Genomic DNA, 19188 nt, shown 5'->3' on the forward strand with positions numbered 1-19188 from the left:
ACTACCATTGAAAGACTCGCGCCATCCTGAACAACTGGAACAAAAGGGCGCGACCATAGAAGGCGAAGATGCGATTGATGATGGGGTCGCTGATGGTGTCGAGAACCATGGCATGTGGCCCAGGTCAGCTTGAGGAGGTGGCTTCGTGCTTGGTGGTATGACGACCAGCTGCTTCCTGTTCCACACTTTTCCGTCTTCTAGACGGTGAGCATTTTTCCCCAGGTATTTCACCACCTTGAGGGGCGCAGAATAGCTAAGGTTCCCTTTTGGAATGTGTCCTGGTAGCTTGACCCATACTCTATCTCCAGGTTTCAGCACGTTGACTCTGGCTCCCCGGCGAGCATCCGTATACTTGAACTTCTGCTGGTACCGAGTCACTCGTTGTCGCAGCTCTCCCAGACTCTTTGTCGGTTCATCGATGAAATCCTTCGACGGGCCCCCCACGATGTTCAGCCTCGTCTTTGGATGGCGTCCATGCAAGAGGAACGCCGGCTTCTCGCCTGTGGCATCGTGAGGAGTACAACGGTAGACTCCTAGGTACTCCACCACCGCTTCCTTTAGGGGACGCTGCTCCTGGACACTGATTTGCGCAAAGTCCTTGAACACACGGTTGAAACGTTCAATCTGTCCATTACTTTGGGGATGGTACACCGAAGAGAAGGTGTGTCGCACTCCCCGTTCTGTCAAAAATGCTTCAAACTCGGCAGAAACGAACTGAGGGCCATGATCACTCACAAGCTCAGTAGGGTAGCCTTCCCGGCTAAACACTGCCCGTAAAAACGAGACAATCTTTCTTGACGTCACAAGTGTCGTCAGACACACTTCGGGCCACTTGCTGAAATAATCTATTAGTGTTGCAGCATACCGGCAGTCGCTGGGAGCATTGGCAAAGGGCCCAATGATGTCTACTCCCACTTTTTCCCAGGGAGCAGACGGAAATTCAACTGGATGTAGAGGGGGTACCACGGGTTTTGCAGACTTGTCAACTGCTTGACAAACAACGCAGAACCTAACTGCAGTTTTAATGTGTCTGTCCATTCCAGGCCACCAATACAAGTCTCGAGCCCGCTGTTTAGTTCTTGTTATTCCAGGGTGAGCTTCGTGGGCTAGTTCCACAATCTTTGCAGTAAGAGCGGTAGTAACAACAACCCGATCCCCCCGAAACAGCAGGTCTCCACTCGTGGAAAGTTCTTTTACTTGGCGAAAGGGTGCCAGGTCAGGATGCAGCTCCTTTTTTGGTGGCCAGGTGCCGGTTGTCAAAGCAATCACTTGTTGCAGACGGTTGTCCTGGCAAGTCTCTTCGACTAACTCTTGGGGCGATAGACACGAAGAAATGGCACAGACAACCTCGTCTTCCTGGGTCTCTCCGGGCGCATCAAGAGGCATACGCGAAAGAGCATCTGCCACAAAGTTGTCTTCTCCCTTTTTGAAGACCATGGTGAAGCTGTATGCAAGTAAACGAGCATACCATCTTGCAATCCTGAATGGTCGTTGGCCAGAGTCTTGCGAGCCCAACAGTGTCAACAGTGACTGGTGGTCGGTCTGCAGCGTAAAATGCCGACCCCACAAGAAAATACGCCAGTGCTCACACGCCTACATCCCATCCTCGTTGCCAATCTGTTGTATGCTGCCATGGCAGTTGAAGTCGACCGCCCTGCTCCAGTACCGGTGAAGAACAACCTTTTTGCTCGATCCTCTTCTTCTTCAGACTACAAATGCAACAGCAGCGCCGCCACGACAAGAGTCATTACCTAAATGTATTTCTTCCACCGTCGCCGTGACGTGCATCAACGGACCAAATGTAAAAAGGGGAGCATGGGACCAGGGGAGCGCACGACCAGAGGAACGCTCGGTCTGGTTAAGCCGAGAGTGACCATTCATCCCCTCATCTTTTTGATTATATCATCTAAAACACTACCCTGGCTCGATGTTCCTGTGCTCTCCTCCCTCCATCTGGAACCTAACAACTGGTGGGAGTGGTGGGATCTTCTCGGCGGTATATGTCTGGCAAGATCCAGGTCTTCAAAGTCCTGCTGAGGACATCGAGGCTGTGCAACAACCTAGAGGCTGCTAGCGCGGCTTGCCACACGACTGGTCCTGGCGTCTTCAGCCGACGGGTCAGTTTCACGGACACAAGCGCACTCACCTGTGTAATCTCCTTGGTTCATGAATGACGGGTGCACTGCGTCCATGGTAGCAGCACTGTCCCTCGGTACCTTACATTTCCTGCCATTCACCTTATCGTACAAGTAAGGTCTAAGCAACTCCAAGTTTTTGATAAAAGAAGTCGTCGAAGAGCACAGTGTATGTCTGCCTATGGCCAAGGTTAAAATTGAAGGTGCGTTTGGCGAGCTGACCACAGAGTCAGCCGTCTCACGAAATTTACAAGCACAATATCTAGTATACCTGTTCTCTAACAAATCGGTGAAAATTTTAGTGGATCAGGGTATTGTATTTGGTGAAGGTGCCATTCAAGCTCTGACAAGAGCACAAGCTCGTAAGTTTTCGCATAAGTTATTGTATGGTGAAACAAACGGAGAAGACGTATTGGCAATGCCTAGCGCTTTTAGCAATGACTCTAATAAATCTATTATATAATAAAGCAGACAGTAAGCGCGACAAAGTAAATGAAGTAGAAGGTGATTGAGTGTCCCCGCAAAAAGGGACGGACAAGTTTTGTTAGACACTAATCGAAAAGAGGGAATCTTAACATTCAAGGCGGATAGTCTGGAAGTGCTATTGACCATAAAGCGCGCAGAGCTAATTTGAGAACAGTAAACAGACGACTCGTTGAGCCATTGCTGGGACGCTGTTGCCCTGGGAACCACTCAAAAGAGGAAAGTGTTTTCAAAATGTGGTGTTTTGTATCTATGGTACGGCGATAGTTGTGGGGTCCCATTAGAACAAGTTTTACTTCCGCATAAGTTCCGTGTAGACTTATTGGCTGTATGTCACAACTACACATGGACAGGGCAGTTAGGTATCGCAAAGACCAAGAGAAGGCTTCTCCAGGACTACTACTGGCCAAATTGTTTTAAAAACACTGAAAACTTCGTAAGATCTTGTGATATTTGTCAAAGAGTAGGCAAACCTAATGAGAGGTGGAAGGCTCCTCTGAAACTGCTTCCGATAATCACAGAACAATTTTGAAGGCTTGTCGTAGATACTGTGGGGCCTTTCCCTCCAACAAAAAGAGGGTTTAAATATGTTCTAACAATGCTCTGCCCAGCAACAGTTTCCAGAGGCCGTTCCATTGAAGGAGGTTTCCTCAACGGCAGTTGTGGATGCCTTGCTCTCAGTTTTTTTCTTGGGTAGGATTTCCAAAGGAGCTCCAGGCGGATCAAGGTAGTGTGTTATGAGCGCGTTGATGACAACCTTTCTAGAGAAGCTAGGCATTAAGGTGATTCACAGCTCAGTGTACCACCCACAGACAAACGGTGTGGAGAAGTGGCATTCTGTGTTCAAGCGAATGCTACATGCTGCTTGTCTCGAGCATGCAGAAGATTGGGATAGCTGTTTTTCCGGAACCATGTTCGCTTTAATGCCACACGAAGCGACAGGGTTCAGTCCCGCAGAACTAGCTTACGGGATAACATAAAGATTGCCCCGAGATTGCCATTAAGAATGATCAAAGAAGTATGGGAGGGTTCAGAGCAGGACATCATAGTTGTTGAGTATGTGCTCTGCCTTATTAATAAGCTTTAACAGATGCAGGACATCGCAGCAGAAAAAATGAAGATTTATTCATAAACTGGCCAGCTCACACTACACTCGTAACTCACGATATAGGATTAACATTGGATGTGCCAGTTTGTTCCAGGCCATACAAAGTGTCACCGCGTCGGAAAGAGGTCCTCAGAGCCGAGATCCAGACGATGCTAGATTTGAGAGTCATTGAACCCTGCAAAAGCGATTATATGTCACCCATGATCTTAGTAGAGGCACCGGGGAAAGATCCCAGACTGTGCGTTGATTTACCGTAGGTTGAACCTCATCACAAAAGATCAAACTTTTCCGATCCCAAATATCGAAAACCACATTGAAAGGATCAGTTCAGCCAAGTACATTTCGACCATAGATTTAGTGAGAGGCCATTGGCAGGTTCCGATGACGGAGCGTGCCGGTAGATATGCGGCATTTATTTCTCCCATTGGGACATTCCGTCCCCTCTTGCTAAGCTTTAGACTGAAAAACTCACCGTTTTGTTTTTCAAGGTTAATGGATGTGGTTCCGAGGGGCACAGAAGAGTTTGCTTTGCCTTACTTAGATGTCACCATTTTCTCGGAATCATGGGAAGAACATTTGGTCCACTTGCATACTGTCTTGGAGTGCATTCGCACTGCTGGTCTTACCATTAAGGCAAAGAAATGTGAGTTCAGGAGGGCGGAAGTGACCTAATTGGGACACATTGTCGGTCAGGGACTTCGCCGGCCCATAGAAATTAAGATGTTGGCCGTGAGAGAATTTCCTCATTCCTGGGGTTAACTGGATGCTATCAAAGATTCATCAGAAATTACTCACAAATGGCGAGTCTGCTCACGGATGCACTCAGAAAGACAGAAATAAAAGTGATTGTTTGGATGGATCAAATGGAGCAGTCATTTAATGGCCTTAAAGAATCATTGACAACTAAACCAGTGTTAAGAGCACAAGATTACAAAAAACACTTCATTGTTCAATGAGACGACACCAACCGAGGTATTGGCGTGGTGCTGTGCCAAAGGGATGAGAACGGCAATGAGTATCCAATTTTATATGCCAGCCGAAAACTGACTTGTCGTGAGCAGGCCTCAGTGCCTCCGAGAAGGAATGCGCGTCTTAAGTATGGGCGGCTCAAAAACTTAGTTATTTAGATGGGACTGGTTTATATTCCAAACAGATCACTGCCCCTTAACTTGGCTTCAGCAGATGTCATTGAAAAGTGGGAAGTTGCTAAGGTGGGGTTTAGCTTTACAGTAATACAACTGTACAGTTGAATACAGTGGCGTCGGAACAGGGGGGGCAGGGGGGGGCGACCGCCCCCCCAGAGAGTTTTTAGTAATGGCGGCTCGCGAGCTCGATATTTCGCAAATTTCTCAGAGTTCGATTTTTAAGATATTTCGCGGGCATGAATTTCTCGCATTACGAGTGGCATGATGATATTCATCATCATGGGATTAGTTATACGAGGGCTCAATTATTTGCGGCCCTCCAAGAAGGTTCGCACAGAGCAGCGAGCCCTGTCAACCAGCGTTTCTAGTCGCGGAGACAGGCCTTCGGAAGCAGTTCTACGAAGCATTAATTTGTGTTCGCGCCGAGCTTGCAAGACGATTCAAGCAACCGGGCATGCAGAGTCTCGCACAACTAGAGCAAAAAATTTTGTGCGCTATTCAAGAGAAGCCACAAACTGCAGAAGAACTTGAAAGGAAGTTAGGATCCCACGCTACTGATTTTCACCCGGAAAGCCGTTAAAGGCAGCTGAACATGGTTCACTCGGTCAGATCGGCTCCGTACCCGAGTTGTGCCGTGCTCTGGGCGGACAAGTCCCAGAGGTCAAGAGGATGATGACTGAGGTGATGCGCCTTGCGGCACTTGAAATGACTGAGCCAGCGTCAGCGGCATCAGCTGAACGAAGTTTCAGCGCACTTCGGCGTATCAAGAATTACCTCAGGGCTACCATGTCACAAAAGCGACTGACTCAGGTAATGCTGCTGCACGTAAATAGTGAGCGAGCAGCAAAACTTGATCTGAACTCTATCATCAGAGAGTTCGTGTCAAGGACGGCTGAACGACGAACCGTTTTCGGGCACCAGTGAGCTCTTTCTTATTTCACGCTGTTTGAAGACGTCAACATGGGAGAAAAACAAGATCACCACATTCCAAAAGAGGAAGGACATATATTCGTTCTAAATAAACGTTTTTTGAGCGTTTCGATTTTATATATCCATACTGTTCTAGATGCTTCATCCCTCCCCCCCCCCACCCCCCCACCCCACCCCAATTCCGTTGCCCCCCCACCTCAGAAATACTTCCGACGCCACTGGTTGAATACAAAAAAGGTTGGAATATTACAAATGCCGATGCATCGAGTCGTATGTAAACTAACACGCTACCACTTTATATTTGCTAAATTCAAGCAACGACATGAACTTAGATGGAGCATCAACCGCAAAAGAATTGTGTGGGGATCAAATAAAATTAGTTTTATTTGGATCTGAAAGCATACATCGCGACTAATTTCTGCCTTTCCTATCCAGATGACTAGGGGACGCTACCCCAATACACTCCATTTTGTTTGCTTCGTTTATATGCATTTATTAGTATAGTCCCCATGTAATTTTGTGAAACAACAGACAAAGGGACCTTGAGCTTGCAGGGGTCTGTCTTCGCTCATTCCGCTGTCTCGGTCTGTGTCGGTCTGTTGCGGCTTGCTGCGTCTCAGCATCGCTCTGGAGGTCTCTTGACTGGCCAGTTGCAAGCTAGCACCATTCAACAGACCACCTTGCCGGCGCACAAGTTGTTGAAGAGTGGAAACACTAAAGTGCGCTGCAGACCACAGCTTTTAGGCACTTACCATTCGCAGGCATGCCACGGTGCGAGACTTCTCCATCAACCACCACTGAAAGACTCACGCCGTTTTGAACTACTGGCTGCAGCCAAATTGCCGTCACCACCACCTCCCACTCTACCAATCAACGAGTGAAGGCTGCACAAGCTGTGACATGCATCAATGAACCAGATATAAAAAGGGGAGCGTGCTATCAGAGGAACGCTCGGTCTGGTTGAGCCGAAAGCGACCATTCATTCCCCAATCTTTTTAATTATATCATCTAAAACCCTACCCTGGCTCAACGCCCCTGCATTCTCCTCCCTCCCTCTGGAACCCAACAGCACGTGCCTGTGATGAACATAGGCAGTACGAGCCATACATAAGCTTCTGGCCATAAGCCAGAAGAGCGGGTATCAAGGTGCTTGTGGCACAAACTGCTACAACACAAATGACCACAGAACGAAAACAGATTTCTATTCTGGGTTGTACAGACATTCAAAATTTAGTTGGGTCACTATTTAGTAGGAAAACAACCTTGTGGCTCCTCTTACAAAGTCAATACTACTTCTGGTGCAAAGTTATGCCACGACTTTTGCAACTGCTTGTTTCCTGTTGCGACGAGGAGAAAGACCAACTCCTGGTCTTTCATATTTTTTTGTGTAAAGGCCAATGCATTAAAATGAAAACTGATTTCCGTTATGGGTCCTGTGGACATTCGGGATTTACTGAATTAAGTATTACAATAAAGTTGGAAAATCGTGGTCCCTTTAGAGGCTGGCCTGCAGGAGAGAAAGGGGCATAGGACTTGTCCACCTTATATGTAGGGCTCCGTGTTTTCGAAGTTTATTTTTCGTGAAATTCAGAGGGTGTTTTTTGGAGTTTATTTTTCGTAAATCCCCAATTCTCCGAAATTCGGAGATTAATTTCGCAGTGTTTCCTATTAAAAAATAATAACCAGATGCAAACGTATGCCAGATAAAAAATAAAACGCGCTTGTATCAATTAACATTTCTTCAGTTGAATTTGGAGTTGGTGTCATTGGCGATACTAATTTGTCCCACGACAAAGGTCGCACAAGAGTGTGGCTTCGATAAACGTCAATACCTTAAAATCAATAAATTGCCGGTGGTAGCCACAAGGAAGCTCGTAGTCATCCCATCAATCTATCCCGCGGATGTAATAGAGAAGTTTCTCTTCCCTAATCTATACAATCTCTATGGTCCATAGCTGTTACCCCTCGAAACAAACCCTCTCCTTTCTCTAAATCCCCAATCAACTGGAAACCAAAAAAGTGTCTTCTGTCGTGACACGAATGGTACAATGACCTGTTTCCCTAAACCAACCTTGACGAGACAAGCCGTAAGACCGACAACGGTCCGAGGCTTGAAAGATAATTATGGTGTCATTTTCCCAGGACCATTGATCCTGCGCTGCTCAAAATTGTAAAAAAAAATACTTTTTTTTTTGCTGGGGGGGCGGCGGCGGCATGGGCAGATAACAATTCGGAGTATATCGGATAAATTTGAATTGACAAAAATTTTACCGGCAGGTGTTTTTCGGATTTATCGAAAAACATGGAGCCCTACTTATATGTAGATACATTATGTGAATTCAAGGACTCTCTTTTGAGCTGCCTCAATGTTGTGTCCATTGTGGATGATCTGTTTGCCCAAAATTGGCATAAAAGGGACTTCACCCTTCACTTTATGAGCTAGTGAACTGTTTGTTTATACAACTCTGCCAAAGGCACTGGTGTTCCTAGACAGGTTGAGGACCCATGCATGATGCATGTAGGATATGTGGCTATGGAAAAATCTAAGATTTAGCACATTTCTGTACTCCGTTTCACGTTACGTCCAAGCGCAGACGATGCTGCAAGCCATTGGAGCCAATCCAAGGTCGTGCGAGTGTTACATGACCTCGAAGAGGGGGCACAGCGACGTGCGGAAAGCGTATCACAGGCTACCTCCCCAGAGCGGGATTGGCTAGGATAGCTCGTAACATCAGCTGCGTCTGGACGTAAGGTGAAACAGAGTATATCCTTGTTAGTAGAAACCTGTACCAATGGCACACCTCCATTTATTCAATTGAAAACAAACACTTCACAGAAAACTTAGTTATGCATCAGGCATATCACCTCCAGGGACCATCTGAAATGAAACAAAACTTTGGTTAACGTATAGTGGCAGATTTTACTAAACAAGTCAGAAAATGTAGCGGTTTAGGGAAGACCCAGATTAAACTACAATACAAACCATTGTTATGTTGTTTCCATTAAGGAGAATCTGATCAAGCTTGGTGATTCTTCTCCCTTCAGGAGTGCTCTCACTGCAAGTACAAAGGAACATTAGTACCATAAAATACTGGGCAAGCACCCACTCAAAATTTGGAGATAATAGAGAAAAAGTTGGGAATGGGCGCTTGTCCGGTCATCAATTGTACATATAAATGTACTGTGCATATTTTCTCATATCTTACAAATTCGCAAATGGGCACTTAATATGAAATGGGCGAATGCACGGTATTCTACAGTAAATATACCGCAATACTGCGGTGGATTCATTAACCCTTTCAGTGCCACTCCCAAGATATTTCTGGACACCACCCACGCACACCCCCTGCTACTCCCATGTATACTCGCGTTGCCTTTTAAACTCGCTCGCTGTCACTCCTGAGGCAGCTCATGCAAAAAAAAAAATATTGCGGGCATGTAGCACCATCCATGGAGGGGTCACCTAAACACATGTAACTTGTAGATTAAATTTTAAACAACAGATGGAGCACATGTTCCTACATCTGCGCTTCTTCGTTGTCGTCTCAGCAGTGCAGGCACGGCGAGTCAGCGTGCCACATGCATCCGCGCTTTGACGAATGAGGAAATTCAGGAACTGTTGATGAATTCAGACTCAGATGAAAGTGATAACGATGATGCAGCTCAGCTAAGCGACTTGTCCAGCGACGACAGTGAGGAAGAGCTCGTGCCACTGAATAATCAGAGGAAGAAGAGAAAACTTGACGTGCGGAATTTCTGCTGGAAGAAGGAAGAATTCAACCCTCAAGAGCATAATTTTGACCTATAATTTTCAGGAATTTGCAATGGCATCACAGCGGCGTCCAGTGAGCTCGAGGTGTTTGGAAGTTTACGCCGGACACTGGGGACGCAATTGTGGACCAAACAGACATTTTCCAGTGCCAAGTACTCGCTGTGCTGACGTCAGCGGCAGGATTCTGTATACACCAGTGGGAAAGATCTGACTCTAAGTGAGTTATACATATTTCTTGCTGTAGTAATGCCAAGTATTGGTCTATGGATTCCCTCTTGAGCACACCCGCATTCTCGACGTTGATGAGTCGGAACCGCTTCCTCCTCATATTGAGGTTTCTTAATTTCTCCGATAATGAAGATCAGGTTCATGGCGACATGCTGCACAAGCTGCGCTCGGTCCTCTTGACGCTTCCGAAAAACTTTCATGAGGTCCTATCTCCCTTCCAGGATCTTTGCATTGATGAGAGCCTGCTGCTCTTTAAAGGGCGATTGGCATTCAAACAATATATCTCGTCCAAACGAAGCAGGTTCGGTCTAATTTGTATTCTGTGACATAAAGGCAAGATTGGTGATGGACATTGTGATGTACACTAGACCCTCGACTGAAATCAATGAATCCGAGATAGGATATGGAGCATCAGTTGTTCTCACTTTGCTGGACAAGTACCTGCACAAGGGGCACGTCCTCTGGGTTGATAATTGGTACACCAGTCCAAACCTGTTCACCTACCCTCTTGACGAAAATATCAATGCCTGCGGTACAATGCAGAAGAACAGGAAGGGTGTCCTATGCCAAGACAAAAAACTGCAGGAAGGGGAAACCAGCGAGATGTGAAATGACCAGCTTCTCTTCGTCCGCTTAAAGGGATACTTCACGAAATTTGAAATATTCCCGTCGTGTTCAAAAATAGGTTGAATATGATCCACAATATCCGTAAATGACAATCGCACGTTTGTATTTTGAGCCTGGTGGCTGTATTTTTCGTTATAAACGGCCCACTCTGGCAAGCGCTCGGAGAAGGCCCAGCGGAGACCACGTGACATCCAACGCAATCGTGGCGTAGGTCGTCTCAAGACGAGCAAAGCTACGGCGAGGCTGATGTCGAGAGGATGGCCTAGTCGTTCCAGCCACCGAAGCGGCTGCTTTTGTACGAATTTTGAGTGACTGGTTAATCTTCTGTAATCTTGTAGGGGGACAATAGCGACTTCTGCGACACACAAAAGGCATTATCGGGAAGAGGGGAGTTCCTCCTGCCCCTCTTCTCTCGTCGTGGCCGGAGACGAGACAACCTCCGTCACTAGCTGTCAAGGTTCCTAGACGGGCATTACAAGCGCGGCGTTAGCGACATCCACCAGGTGCTCTTTGCTAATCGTTTAATTCGTTTTAAAATTCCTTTTCGTGACTTTTTTAACAAGATATTGGTATGTTCGATGTGATGCTGCTTTTTTGAACACATATAGACCAAAAAATGAGCGCCGAAATTTCGTTGTAGTATCCCTTTAAAAGACGTACACGTGAAGTGCACATGCTCATAACGAAGCATAAGGGTGGCATGGCAGAGTCCACGAAGGTGGACACGAAGACAGGCGAGAACAAAACAATACCCCCGGTTGTGATTGTGACCGGTACAGTCACAAGAAAATCCATGAAGTGGTACAAAAAGTACTTCTTTCACCTCTTGAACATCACTATCCTGAACAGCAATATGCTGCAAATGACACCGTCCACTAAAAAAAAGGAGCATGGCAGACTTTCGGCTTGAACTAGTCCGCCAGCTAATTGAAAAGTACCATGAGGGAAACTCAAAGCCAAAGGGAGGACGCCCATCGAAGGGTGAAGATCTAACGCTGCTGACAGCGCGCCACTTTCTGTCTCAAATACCACCGACTGGAGTGAAACAGAACCCAACATTAGTCTGCCACGTCCGTGATCACATACAGATTCGACCAAAGCTGCAAAGGGAATCTCGCTATGTGTGTTCTAGCTGCCAGGTGCCACTTCGTGTGGTGCATTGTTTTGAGGAGTTTCACACAAGAAGAGTTTTCTAAACAGCTGGACATCCTAATTATATTGTTAATTATTCATTATTAGTAATCAGTATGACTTTTAATTTGAATAATATAATCCTGAGTAAATATGTTTACATGCCCTGCAGAGCATCACAGGGGGTGAGGAACAGTCAGAAAAAAAAAAAACCCGGCAGCGAAAAGGTTAAGCAACAACAGCAATGAGGACAACAGCTAGTGGTAAATGGGGGAGAGGGGCTCCACACCTTCCAAAGATGGGATCACACTTGCCTCCATAGTGTGGGATGTTAAAATAAAGACTGTCACATAATGTAATAGGCACCGTGATTGGCAAGGACAGCAGAGGAATACGAGCTTGGATGGTGGATATGTTTTTCTTGCCTAACTTGTCACTGCGGTTGTGTAGCCATGTAGTTTAAATCGGCTTTAGTGTTGAGCAAGGGACTCTTGCTTAGCTCAATATTTTAGGGCACTGTAAAGGGCCAGTCAGACTGTTCTTGAATGTGAGAAAGCACAGCTTTCTCCAGTGAGCCTAGCATACTAGCTATACCTGTGGTATCTATAAAATATTGAGGGCTGTCTGACCGCCGCTGAAAATGAGAGTGGCTGCTGATAAGCTCCATTTTCTATGGCAATCCAGCAAGTTTGTAGACCAACATAACAGTGCCCCTGAGGTACTTCACCAAATATAACGCAGCTCAACATCGGGTCTGAAAATAAATAAAAATACCTCTCAGTAGAGAGAGAGGGAGGAAAAAAAATGAGTGATGAACTAAATATGATTTTTCTAAAAGTGTGCTGAATATGTCACACCATCAAAAAAGAAAGAGATCATGATGACATACACTTTCTGCCTTTCACCTTTGTTTACTGCTGACTCCCCCCTCTTCACATCCTCTCCCCCAAGAGTTTAACCCTCCCTTCCAAGTGAAGAGTTTGCAAAGGCTAGCTATGGCCCCAACAAGCCTTTCTCTTGGTTCCCCTTTCCCTTTGTTTGCTAGCCTTGTTTGGGAGATAAAGAAAGAGATCTGAATGAAACTAACAGGAGAGAGGGTGAAGCAAAAAGGATCTTCTGCTTTGTAGAAAATTAAGTCTGCACGTATACCTTCGACGAGATTAAATGATTTGACTCGTAGCTGTCATCAGTGTAGCCTGGCAAAGGGCAAATGCTACGACCCTGTGAACCAACCAGTGATGGAGCAAAGCATGTGATAGCTCTTCACATGGAAAGTTCACCCTGACAGTATGTTTTCACTTGTCTCTCCAATGCTCCCATTGGCTTGTTGGGGTTGTGGCTTTTGCCGTTTGCCATGTTATGCTGAAACGAAGTATAGGTATATGTTAGTGTGAATCTATGAGTACGGCAATTATGCATTTTTAAGTGACCTGGTGCTCCCTAGATTATAAAGGCACGCTACATATAGTCACCCTCAATTTCGTACTTATGCACTTATCTATGCCACCTTAATCTACCGTCATTCATTCGAATCATAAACCCTGCCCATAAACACAGGTTCCAGTGAAAAGTGCAAATCGTGTACAGCAAAAGTCATCTATTGCTAATTCATCAATACTACTTACTATTCCGTCACATCTTCAAGTACCATATCTGAGATTCAGTTAAGAACGACTGGAGATGGGCAAAAACTCGCAAAAGAATTTGGAAAGACCGGCTCGAACCAAAGGATACTGACGAAGTCGTCGAATCCCAAGAGTGTTCCGACGATTTCCTTGTCGCTCTTCATGATAATATGAATCTTCGACCCGATACACTTGTCGATCAGTTCTGAAACACACAACAGGCCGATGACACGTGAAATTTGCCACACGTGAAGTTAGAGCCAAAACGCTACAAGCAATTTCGTGTCCGCTTGTCAAACTACCGTCGAAAATCCATCGACGAAGATGGGGATTTAAACGAACGGGCAAACAATTTATGATACGGATAGATTTAGAGGAAAATTCTTTTACCTAGTGGCAGCAAGCTCGAAGGGTTGACTGGAGGAAGAGACATTGCCTAAACTTTCAAATAAGTTATACCGCACAGCAAGGGAAAACACTGTTCGCGCGCAGAACAATCGCAAACGAAACGTGCGTCGAAAATGGACGCAAACGCGGATAGGGTCACGAATCCACGATAGATGGCGCAATTAGTGCAGCCAGCGAAGCAATCATCATCATCGCCTTAATAACTTGGACATCAAGCCCACATCAAGCCATCAAGCCATCAAGCGGCGTGAGCAGCGTGAGCACACACGCACGCACGTGTGTAGTACGTACGGCCAGTACGGCCGCAGGACAGGACCGACAGGACCACGGACTGTCTGTGGGACCCGTAGGACCGCAGGACCCGGGCTGTAAAAGCTAACTTCCCAAGATGCGTCCTCTTACAGATGAAGAAACTCGGGCGTTCTTCGATAAAATCTCTAAATAGTGAGTATTACTTTCGTTGAATGATTCCGAGTGACGATTGCGTGTGCCATCTTACCGAACTTCTGCGCTTTCACGAGCACGTCTAGACTGAGAGTGTTATGCGCACATGTAATTATTTTATTTTTTACAGTATTGGAGAGAACATCAAATTGCTGATTGATCGACCAGATGGAATGTACTGCTTTCGACTTCATCGAGATCGAGTCTACTATGTCAGGTGGGTATCTTCTGGCGGCAACTGGCTGCGAATTAAGAATACGGTCCTGATAATATATGTTTGCTTCTTCAATAATTTCAGCGAGACTATGATGAAAATCGCCAACAACGTTTCTCGGGAGAACCTGATAAGCATGGGCACTTGCTTCGGCAAGTTCACCAAAAGCGGCAAGTTTCACCTGCACGTCACAGCACTGGACTACCTCGCCCCCTACGCAAAGGTTAGGATCTGCTTCTGCTGGCTTTGTTTGCTCGAGAATGTGATCGACTTGGGTTTCTCTCAACCGCACCGAACAAAAATTGTCTTTGCAGCAAAAGGTATGGGTGAAGCCAAGTGCAGAGCAGCAGTTTCTCTATGGCCACCACGTCCTCAAGTCTGGCTTGGCTCGAATCACGGAAAATACAAACCAGTACAATGGTGTCGTCGTGTACTCCATGAGTGACATTCCTTTGGTGAGTTGTGCCTCTGCTTTCCCGGACTCGTGAATCTTCTTCGGGAATACTCGGCTTTCATAGATCGTTTGTCCAGAATTCTTTGCCCTGGACAATACTTTATGGACATGCTATGCTCATTAAACTAACAAACTAGATGTAATGTCAAAGCAAAGTTCAGTCAACGTTTTGTTTTTCTGTTGAATTGAGATTTTCAACTTTCTGGAATCCCTCGTCCAGGTTTTTGTGCAAGTTCTGCCTCAACTGTAATTCTGCTTACGAGAGCCATCCTTTGAAAAAGAGACCTTCAGACTGCTTTTTGATGAGGTGGCTTCTCCCCAGCCGACATAGCACCATAGCACTCCTGTCCTCACCAATTAGACGGCAGTTCAAGCCGAACGCTTGCACAGCATTTGGGTCCGATCTGTGCCTCTTGCTGTTCTCTGGAAGGTAACAGAATATCCAGTGCTTTGGGCACTACGGCCTTTATTTATTTTTTTTATCTAGAACAGGTTGAGCAAGCATGCTCACACATATGGTGGGAGTGCGTGCAGGAGGCGAGAGGGAAGAGAACAATCACATGCTTCGGAAGAAATGGGGAGACGAGAAATAGCAAGGTCAAGGCTCGGGCATGCGACTGCGGGAGATGCAAACTTGGCATTCCACTCCCGCTGGAGCGGTAGCAGCTTTGGTGTGGTTTTCTTTCAAACACGCTACGCACTATGATGTTTGCACCGTTGTGGCACAAGATACGTACCAAGTTCATCTGTGCATAGCATCCACGCTAGCAATCTCAGAAGCCGTGATCTTACAGGGGTGGAACGGCTGCGCCATTGGTGCCATTTTGCACCAGACACATTTGTCTGCGCCGTCCTGCGCCATGTTGCAGAAACTGCACCACAGCCAACACCTCATGCCATTATGCACCAGATCGCAAAACGTGCGCCAAAACAAATTGCATTTTGTCTTGGTTTCGGTTTTTATCGAATCGATTGGCAACATGGAGCGCTTTTAGCTTGGTCGTCCTTGCAATCCTTTGTTCTGTTTATTCTCCCTATGTGTCCCGAGTTGGAAGCGAAGAAAAAACTTGGGGGTAGGATTAAAAAGCGTTGCACCACTTGCCAGTAGATTGTTATTCTTCAACCATAAGCGGTTAAAGGAGCTGTGCAACGATTTTAACGTTGAAGGAATTGGCATTTTCTGCTTTTGATATTGTTCACTGTGTCACAAATGGCAGAAAACACACCTCTTTTCATCGCAATGTTGCGATTCCGCCGCGTAATAGCGAGGCAAAACTTGGAATATTTCCCGACCTGCAGCCACGAGCGGCGGCCATGAGAAACAAGCGGCGTGACGTCACTTGGGTCGTTGTAAGAAAGATAGCAAGTTGTGCGAATACCTGCTCGATAAAAGGTAACTCTTTTTACAAATCTTGTCGTTCCAACATATATATAAATGCGTCAACACCCTGGTATCATCGACAAAACTTTTATTATACGGAGTTTTAGTGGCGCCATCTATCCTAGGTCCACAAAACTGCGAACAGCCGCCAGAAGCCGGAGGGGGAGGGGGACAGCGCCACACTGGCAAGGACGGGTGGTCACGCGGTCGGCAGCGGATGAGTTCTCGCTGCTCGCTGATGGCTCTAAAGAGAGAACTTTTCCGGAACTCCGCGCCTACTCTAGTGACGTCACTGTGCACGTGACCCGGAAGACGATGCACGAGTTGAGAGGCGGCAAAAACCTGGATCTTTTTCATTTTTTTAAGTAAAAACTAGGGTATCCAGGCAAAATCTGTTTTCTGTAGTTCACTGCAGAAGTGTCAGGCATCAACTTCCACAATTATTTAAGCAAAGCCCTGAAATTGTTGCACAGCTCCTTTAAGCAAGTCGGCCGAGGTGAGGTCGAGTCGTTAATCGTCAGATTGCCTGAGGCTCTGCGGCTCAGGATCCGGACGTCAGCCAGTTGAAAATAAATGAGCAAAAGATTCCTTTTAGTACTTCATTGTTAGAAGTTAGAACCGCATTCCCGCAAGATAAATCGTGACTTCATAGAACTGAAACGCGGTCGGATCTGAAACCTTGCCAGCCAGCAGCTCTCAGGCGAGCGGTAGATCTGCTCGGCGTACTTTAACCTTGCTCCTGCTTATTGCTTCGAATATGATAACTCCTTTAATCGTAGTCTGCTGCTTCGGTATTGAGTTGCACAATAGGATAAACTCGAAATTTGTTGCCCTGTTCTTCCGCGCAACTACACGTCCGTTGCTTACGCACGTCAAGAGGTTCACACATATAATTACTATGTCGAGCACGTGTGGGTTGCGCGATAAGCAGTGCTGGTTTGCATTTTGAGCGACTGAAAGCCACTCAGAAAATGGCAAGGACACTATCTTCAGAAACATATGGTACTTTCTTTTTGGTTCTCATTAAGGCTCCCAAAGTTCCAAGTTTTGCATCTGTTACACTGTTATCCCATCTACCTAAGGTCCCTAACCACTCACGTTCATCTGTGCTGCTAAGCACAATTGAAATTGCTCCCGTGCTTGATCTGGGCTGCTCCTAGCCTGCTCCAGAATGTAGTTTCAGCTGCTCCCAACCTGCTCCAAAACAGCTGTTGCAGCTGCTCCCAAGTACATTTCATGAGTTCCACCCGTCTTAGCAACACCACCCCGAAGCAACACGCAACACATTCCGTGTTAAGGTTGGTCCGGGAACTTCCGTCTGGCTCCGAGACGGCCAGTTGTTAAGCCGCTTGTGACTGCTTACGACGGGCCGCGCAGCAGCGATGGCGGTTGCAAGTGACTTGGAAACCGGTTGTATTGGAGTCGGTCATGGTCGGCCACTGTAAAGCGACCTTTACCGCAGCCTTTGCCACAACATTGCGGGAAAGGGGCAAGTTTTGTATTAACTCTTTCCTCACAATGCCCGTTGGCCACCCAGCGTGTACAAGCTATGATTTCCGTAGCAAGACAACTTTTATGTTATTCAAACGAGTTAGCCTGTTTTTGTGGACAGGCTTGGGAGCTAAGCTTCAGTTTCATACTGTAAATATTTTAGAATGTAGCAAGCACCAAGAGACACATTTTTGCTGTGGGGCTTTGCTGTTAGAACATGGTAGCCTGCGGATTTATCCGGTGTTTATTGATAAGAAAAATCTAAATATGTTTTCCGGTGTTTTTTTTTTTTTTAAGTTAATGAGTTATGGTAATTTGTTTTGTGTCGACAGTGTAAAAGACGATATCGGTGAGAAAATTGCCGATAGACACACGCCTATACATATAAACACGACTCATGGAAACTAAGGGCTCTACGCCACTTGCTCAAAAGCCCACGTATGTATATGTACATGCATGGACTTCTGGAACAATCGGTGAAGAAGGTTCAGCGCATGGAACATCCAGACTTGAACAAGCAAGTGTTCTCAAATTTACCAGAATGCAACATTTACAGAAATAAAACAAAGGTACTTCCGCTCTTAGGAATCGAGTCGTTGCGCTTTGCGTGGGACAAAGCACGATAACCGTTCGGCCACGAACGCACGTGGCAATATAAATAGTTACAGGTTAATGCCATAAACAACACCAGTACCCTCTTCTCACTTTTGGTGTGTCCTTGCATGGATTGTTCAACATTGCTTACTTCATATGGCATCTCATACTTATTGGCAGCGTTGGGCGTGTTTTTGGCGACACTGATCGAGCTGCTGGCTATTGATGCCGTTTTTTGTAATGCTGAAGCTGTTATCGAGAGCATGCCTCTTGTGGTACTTTGTCCTTTTCCTATGAAGGGTCTCTCATAGTGCAATGGAAAGTTTCCAGTCCAGAGATCTAGAAGGACCATGCCTGTAATCACTTGTGCTGAAGGCGACGGTTATTTCATACACCTTTCCCATCCTTTTCAAAATATTGTCGTTTTTGGTTTTTGAAATTTCCTTTAGCTTCTGCGGCCTGTACCTTGGGAACAAACACACAAAGAACATTCTGAAATGCATGTGGAACCGAACTACCGCCAGTGTTTTGGTTCACACATAATTCCTTGCCATTTGCTCAGGGTTTCGGCGTGGCTGCCAAGTCAACACAAGACTGCCGGCGCGCCGACCCCATGACCATCGTCGTCTTCCATCAAGCAGACGTCGGGGAATACATTAGGACCGAGGACACGCTGACATGATTATGATAAATAAAGCTCCTGGTTTTAGCCGAGTGTTGTGTTTCTTTCTTCCTGAATACATCTGTGTGGATGGCACAAGTGTCAAAGACCGTCTTACTCAAAGATTAAAAGTTCGACTGCTTCACTTTGCATGCACTTCAACTACAACATTATATTTTCATAGACGTGCCACACCCTTTATTTCATTGGGAACATTTCCTTACAGCTCATGTGACGCTCTCCTGCAATACGCGTGTGTGTATCGCATTGATAACGAAATTAATGTTGAATTGCAGTTAACTCATTATGACTCTTAATGCTTAATAATTTCAAATTGACTTGCGTGCAATATCAGGC

At 46.1% G+C, this 19188-nt stretch overlaps 2 protein-coding genes across 2 annotated transcripts; one reads left to right on the top strand and one right to left on the bottom strand.

Moving 5' to 3' along the window:
- Positions 1–8591: 8591 nt before the first annotated feature.
- LOC115314225 (U6 snRNA-associated Sm-like protein LSm5) lies at positions 8592–13736 on the bottom strand. The gene is made up of 5 exons (XM_029973298.4): positions 13575–13736; positions 13294–13389; positions 13185–13212; positions 8785–8857; positions 8592–8679 (listed from the first exon to the last, which is right to left on the bottom strand). Exons 1-5 carry the CDS (start codon positions 13615–13617, stop codon positions 8647–8649), a joined length of 273 nt encoding a protein of 90 aa, XP_029829158.1. The 5' UTR covers positions 13618–13736; the 3' UTR covers positions 8592–8646.
- Positions 13737–13824: 88 nt separating this feature from the next.
- LOC8051754 (60S ribosome subunit biogenesis protein NIP7 homolog) lies at positions 13825–18879 on the top strand. Its single transcript, XM_029973295.4, has 5 exons — positions 13825–14036; positions 14167–14253; positions 14335–14473; positions 14565–14705; positions 18733–18879. The coding sequence occupies exons 1-5, from the start codon at positions 13981–13983 to the stop codon at positions 18850–18852; spliced, it is 543 nt and encodes a 180-aa protein (XP_029829155.1). The 5' UTR covers positions 13825–13980; the 3' UTR covers positions 18853–18879.
- Positions 18880–19188: the final 309 nt, after the last annotated feature.

The sequence above is a fragment of the Ixodes scapularis genome, unplaced genomic scaffold (genome assembly GCF_016920785.2).
Source record: "Ixodes scapularis isolate PalLabHiFi unplaced genomic scaffold, ASM1692078v2 PGA_scaffold1__304_contigs__length_218370807, whole genome shotgun sequence".
Taxonomy (NCBI): Eukaryota; Metazoa; Arthropoda; class Arachnida; order Ixodida; family Ixodidae; genus Ixodes; species Ixodes scapularis.

Excerpts from the sequence above, each read along its gene's own strand:
- LOC115314225 (XM_029973298.4), bottom strand. The coding sequence starts at position 13,617 with ATGTCTCTTCCTCCAGTCAACCCTTCGAGCTTGCTGCCACTAG. Across the intron at positions 8,858-13,184 it reads CTTGAAGATGTGACGGAATA|TGAGAGCACTCCTGAAGGGA; the intron begins GTAAGTAGTATT and ends TTGTACTTGCAG. Across the intron at positions 8,680-8,784 it reads ATGGAAACAACATAACAATG|ATGGTCCCTGGAGGTGATAT; the intron begins GTTTGTATTGTA and ends GTTTCATTTCAG.
- LOC8051754 (XM_029973295.4), top strand. The coding sequence starts at position 13,981 with ATGCGTCCTCTTACAGATGAAGAAACTCGGGCGTTCTTCGATAAAATC. Across the intron at positions 14,037-14,166 it reads TTCGATAAAATCTCTAAATA|TATTGGAGAGAACATCAAAT; the intron begins GTGAGTATTACT and ends TATTTTTTACAG. Across the intron at positions 14,254-14,334 it reads GATCGAGTCTACTATGTCAG|CGAGACTATGATGAAAATCG; the intron begins GTGGGTATCTTC and ends CAATAATTTCAG.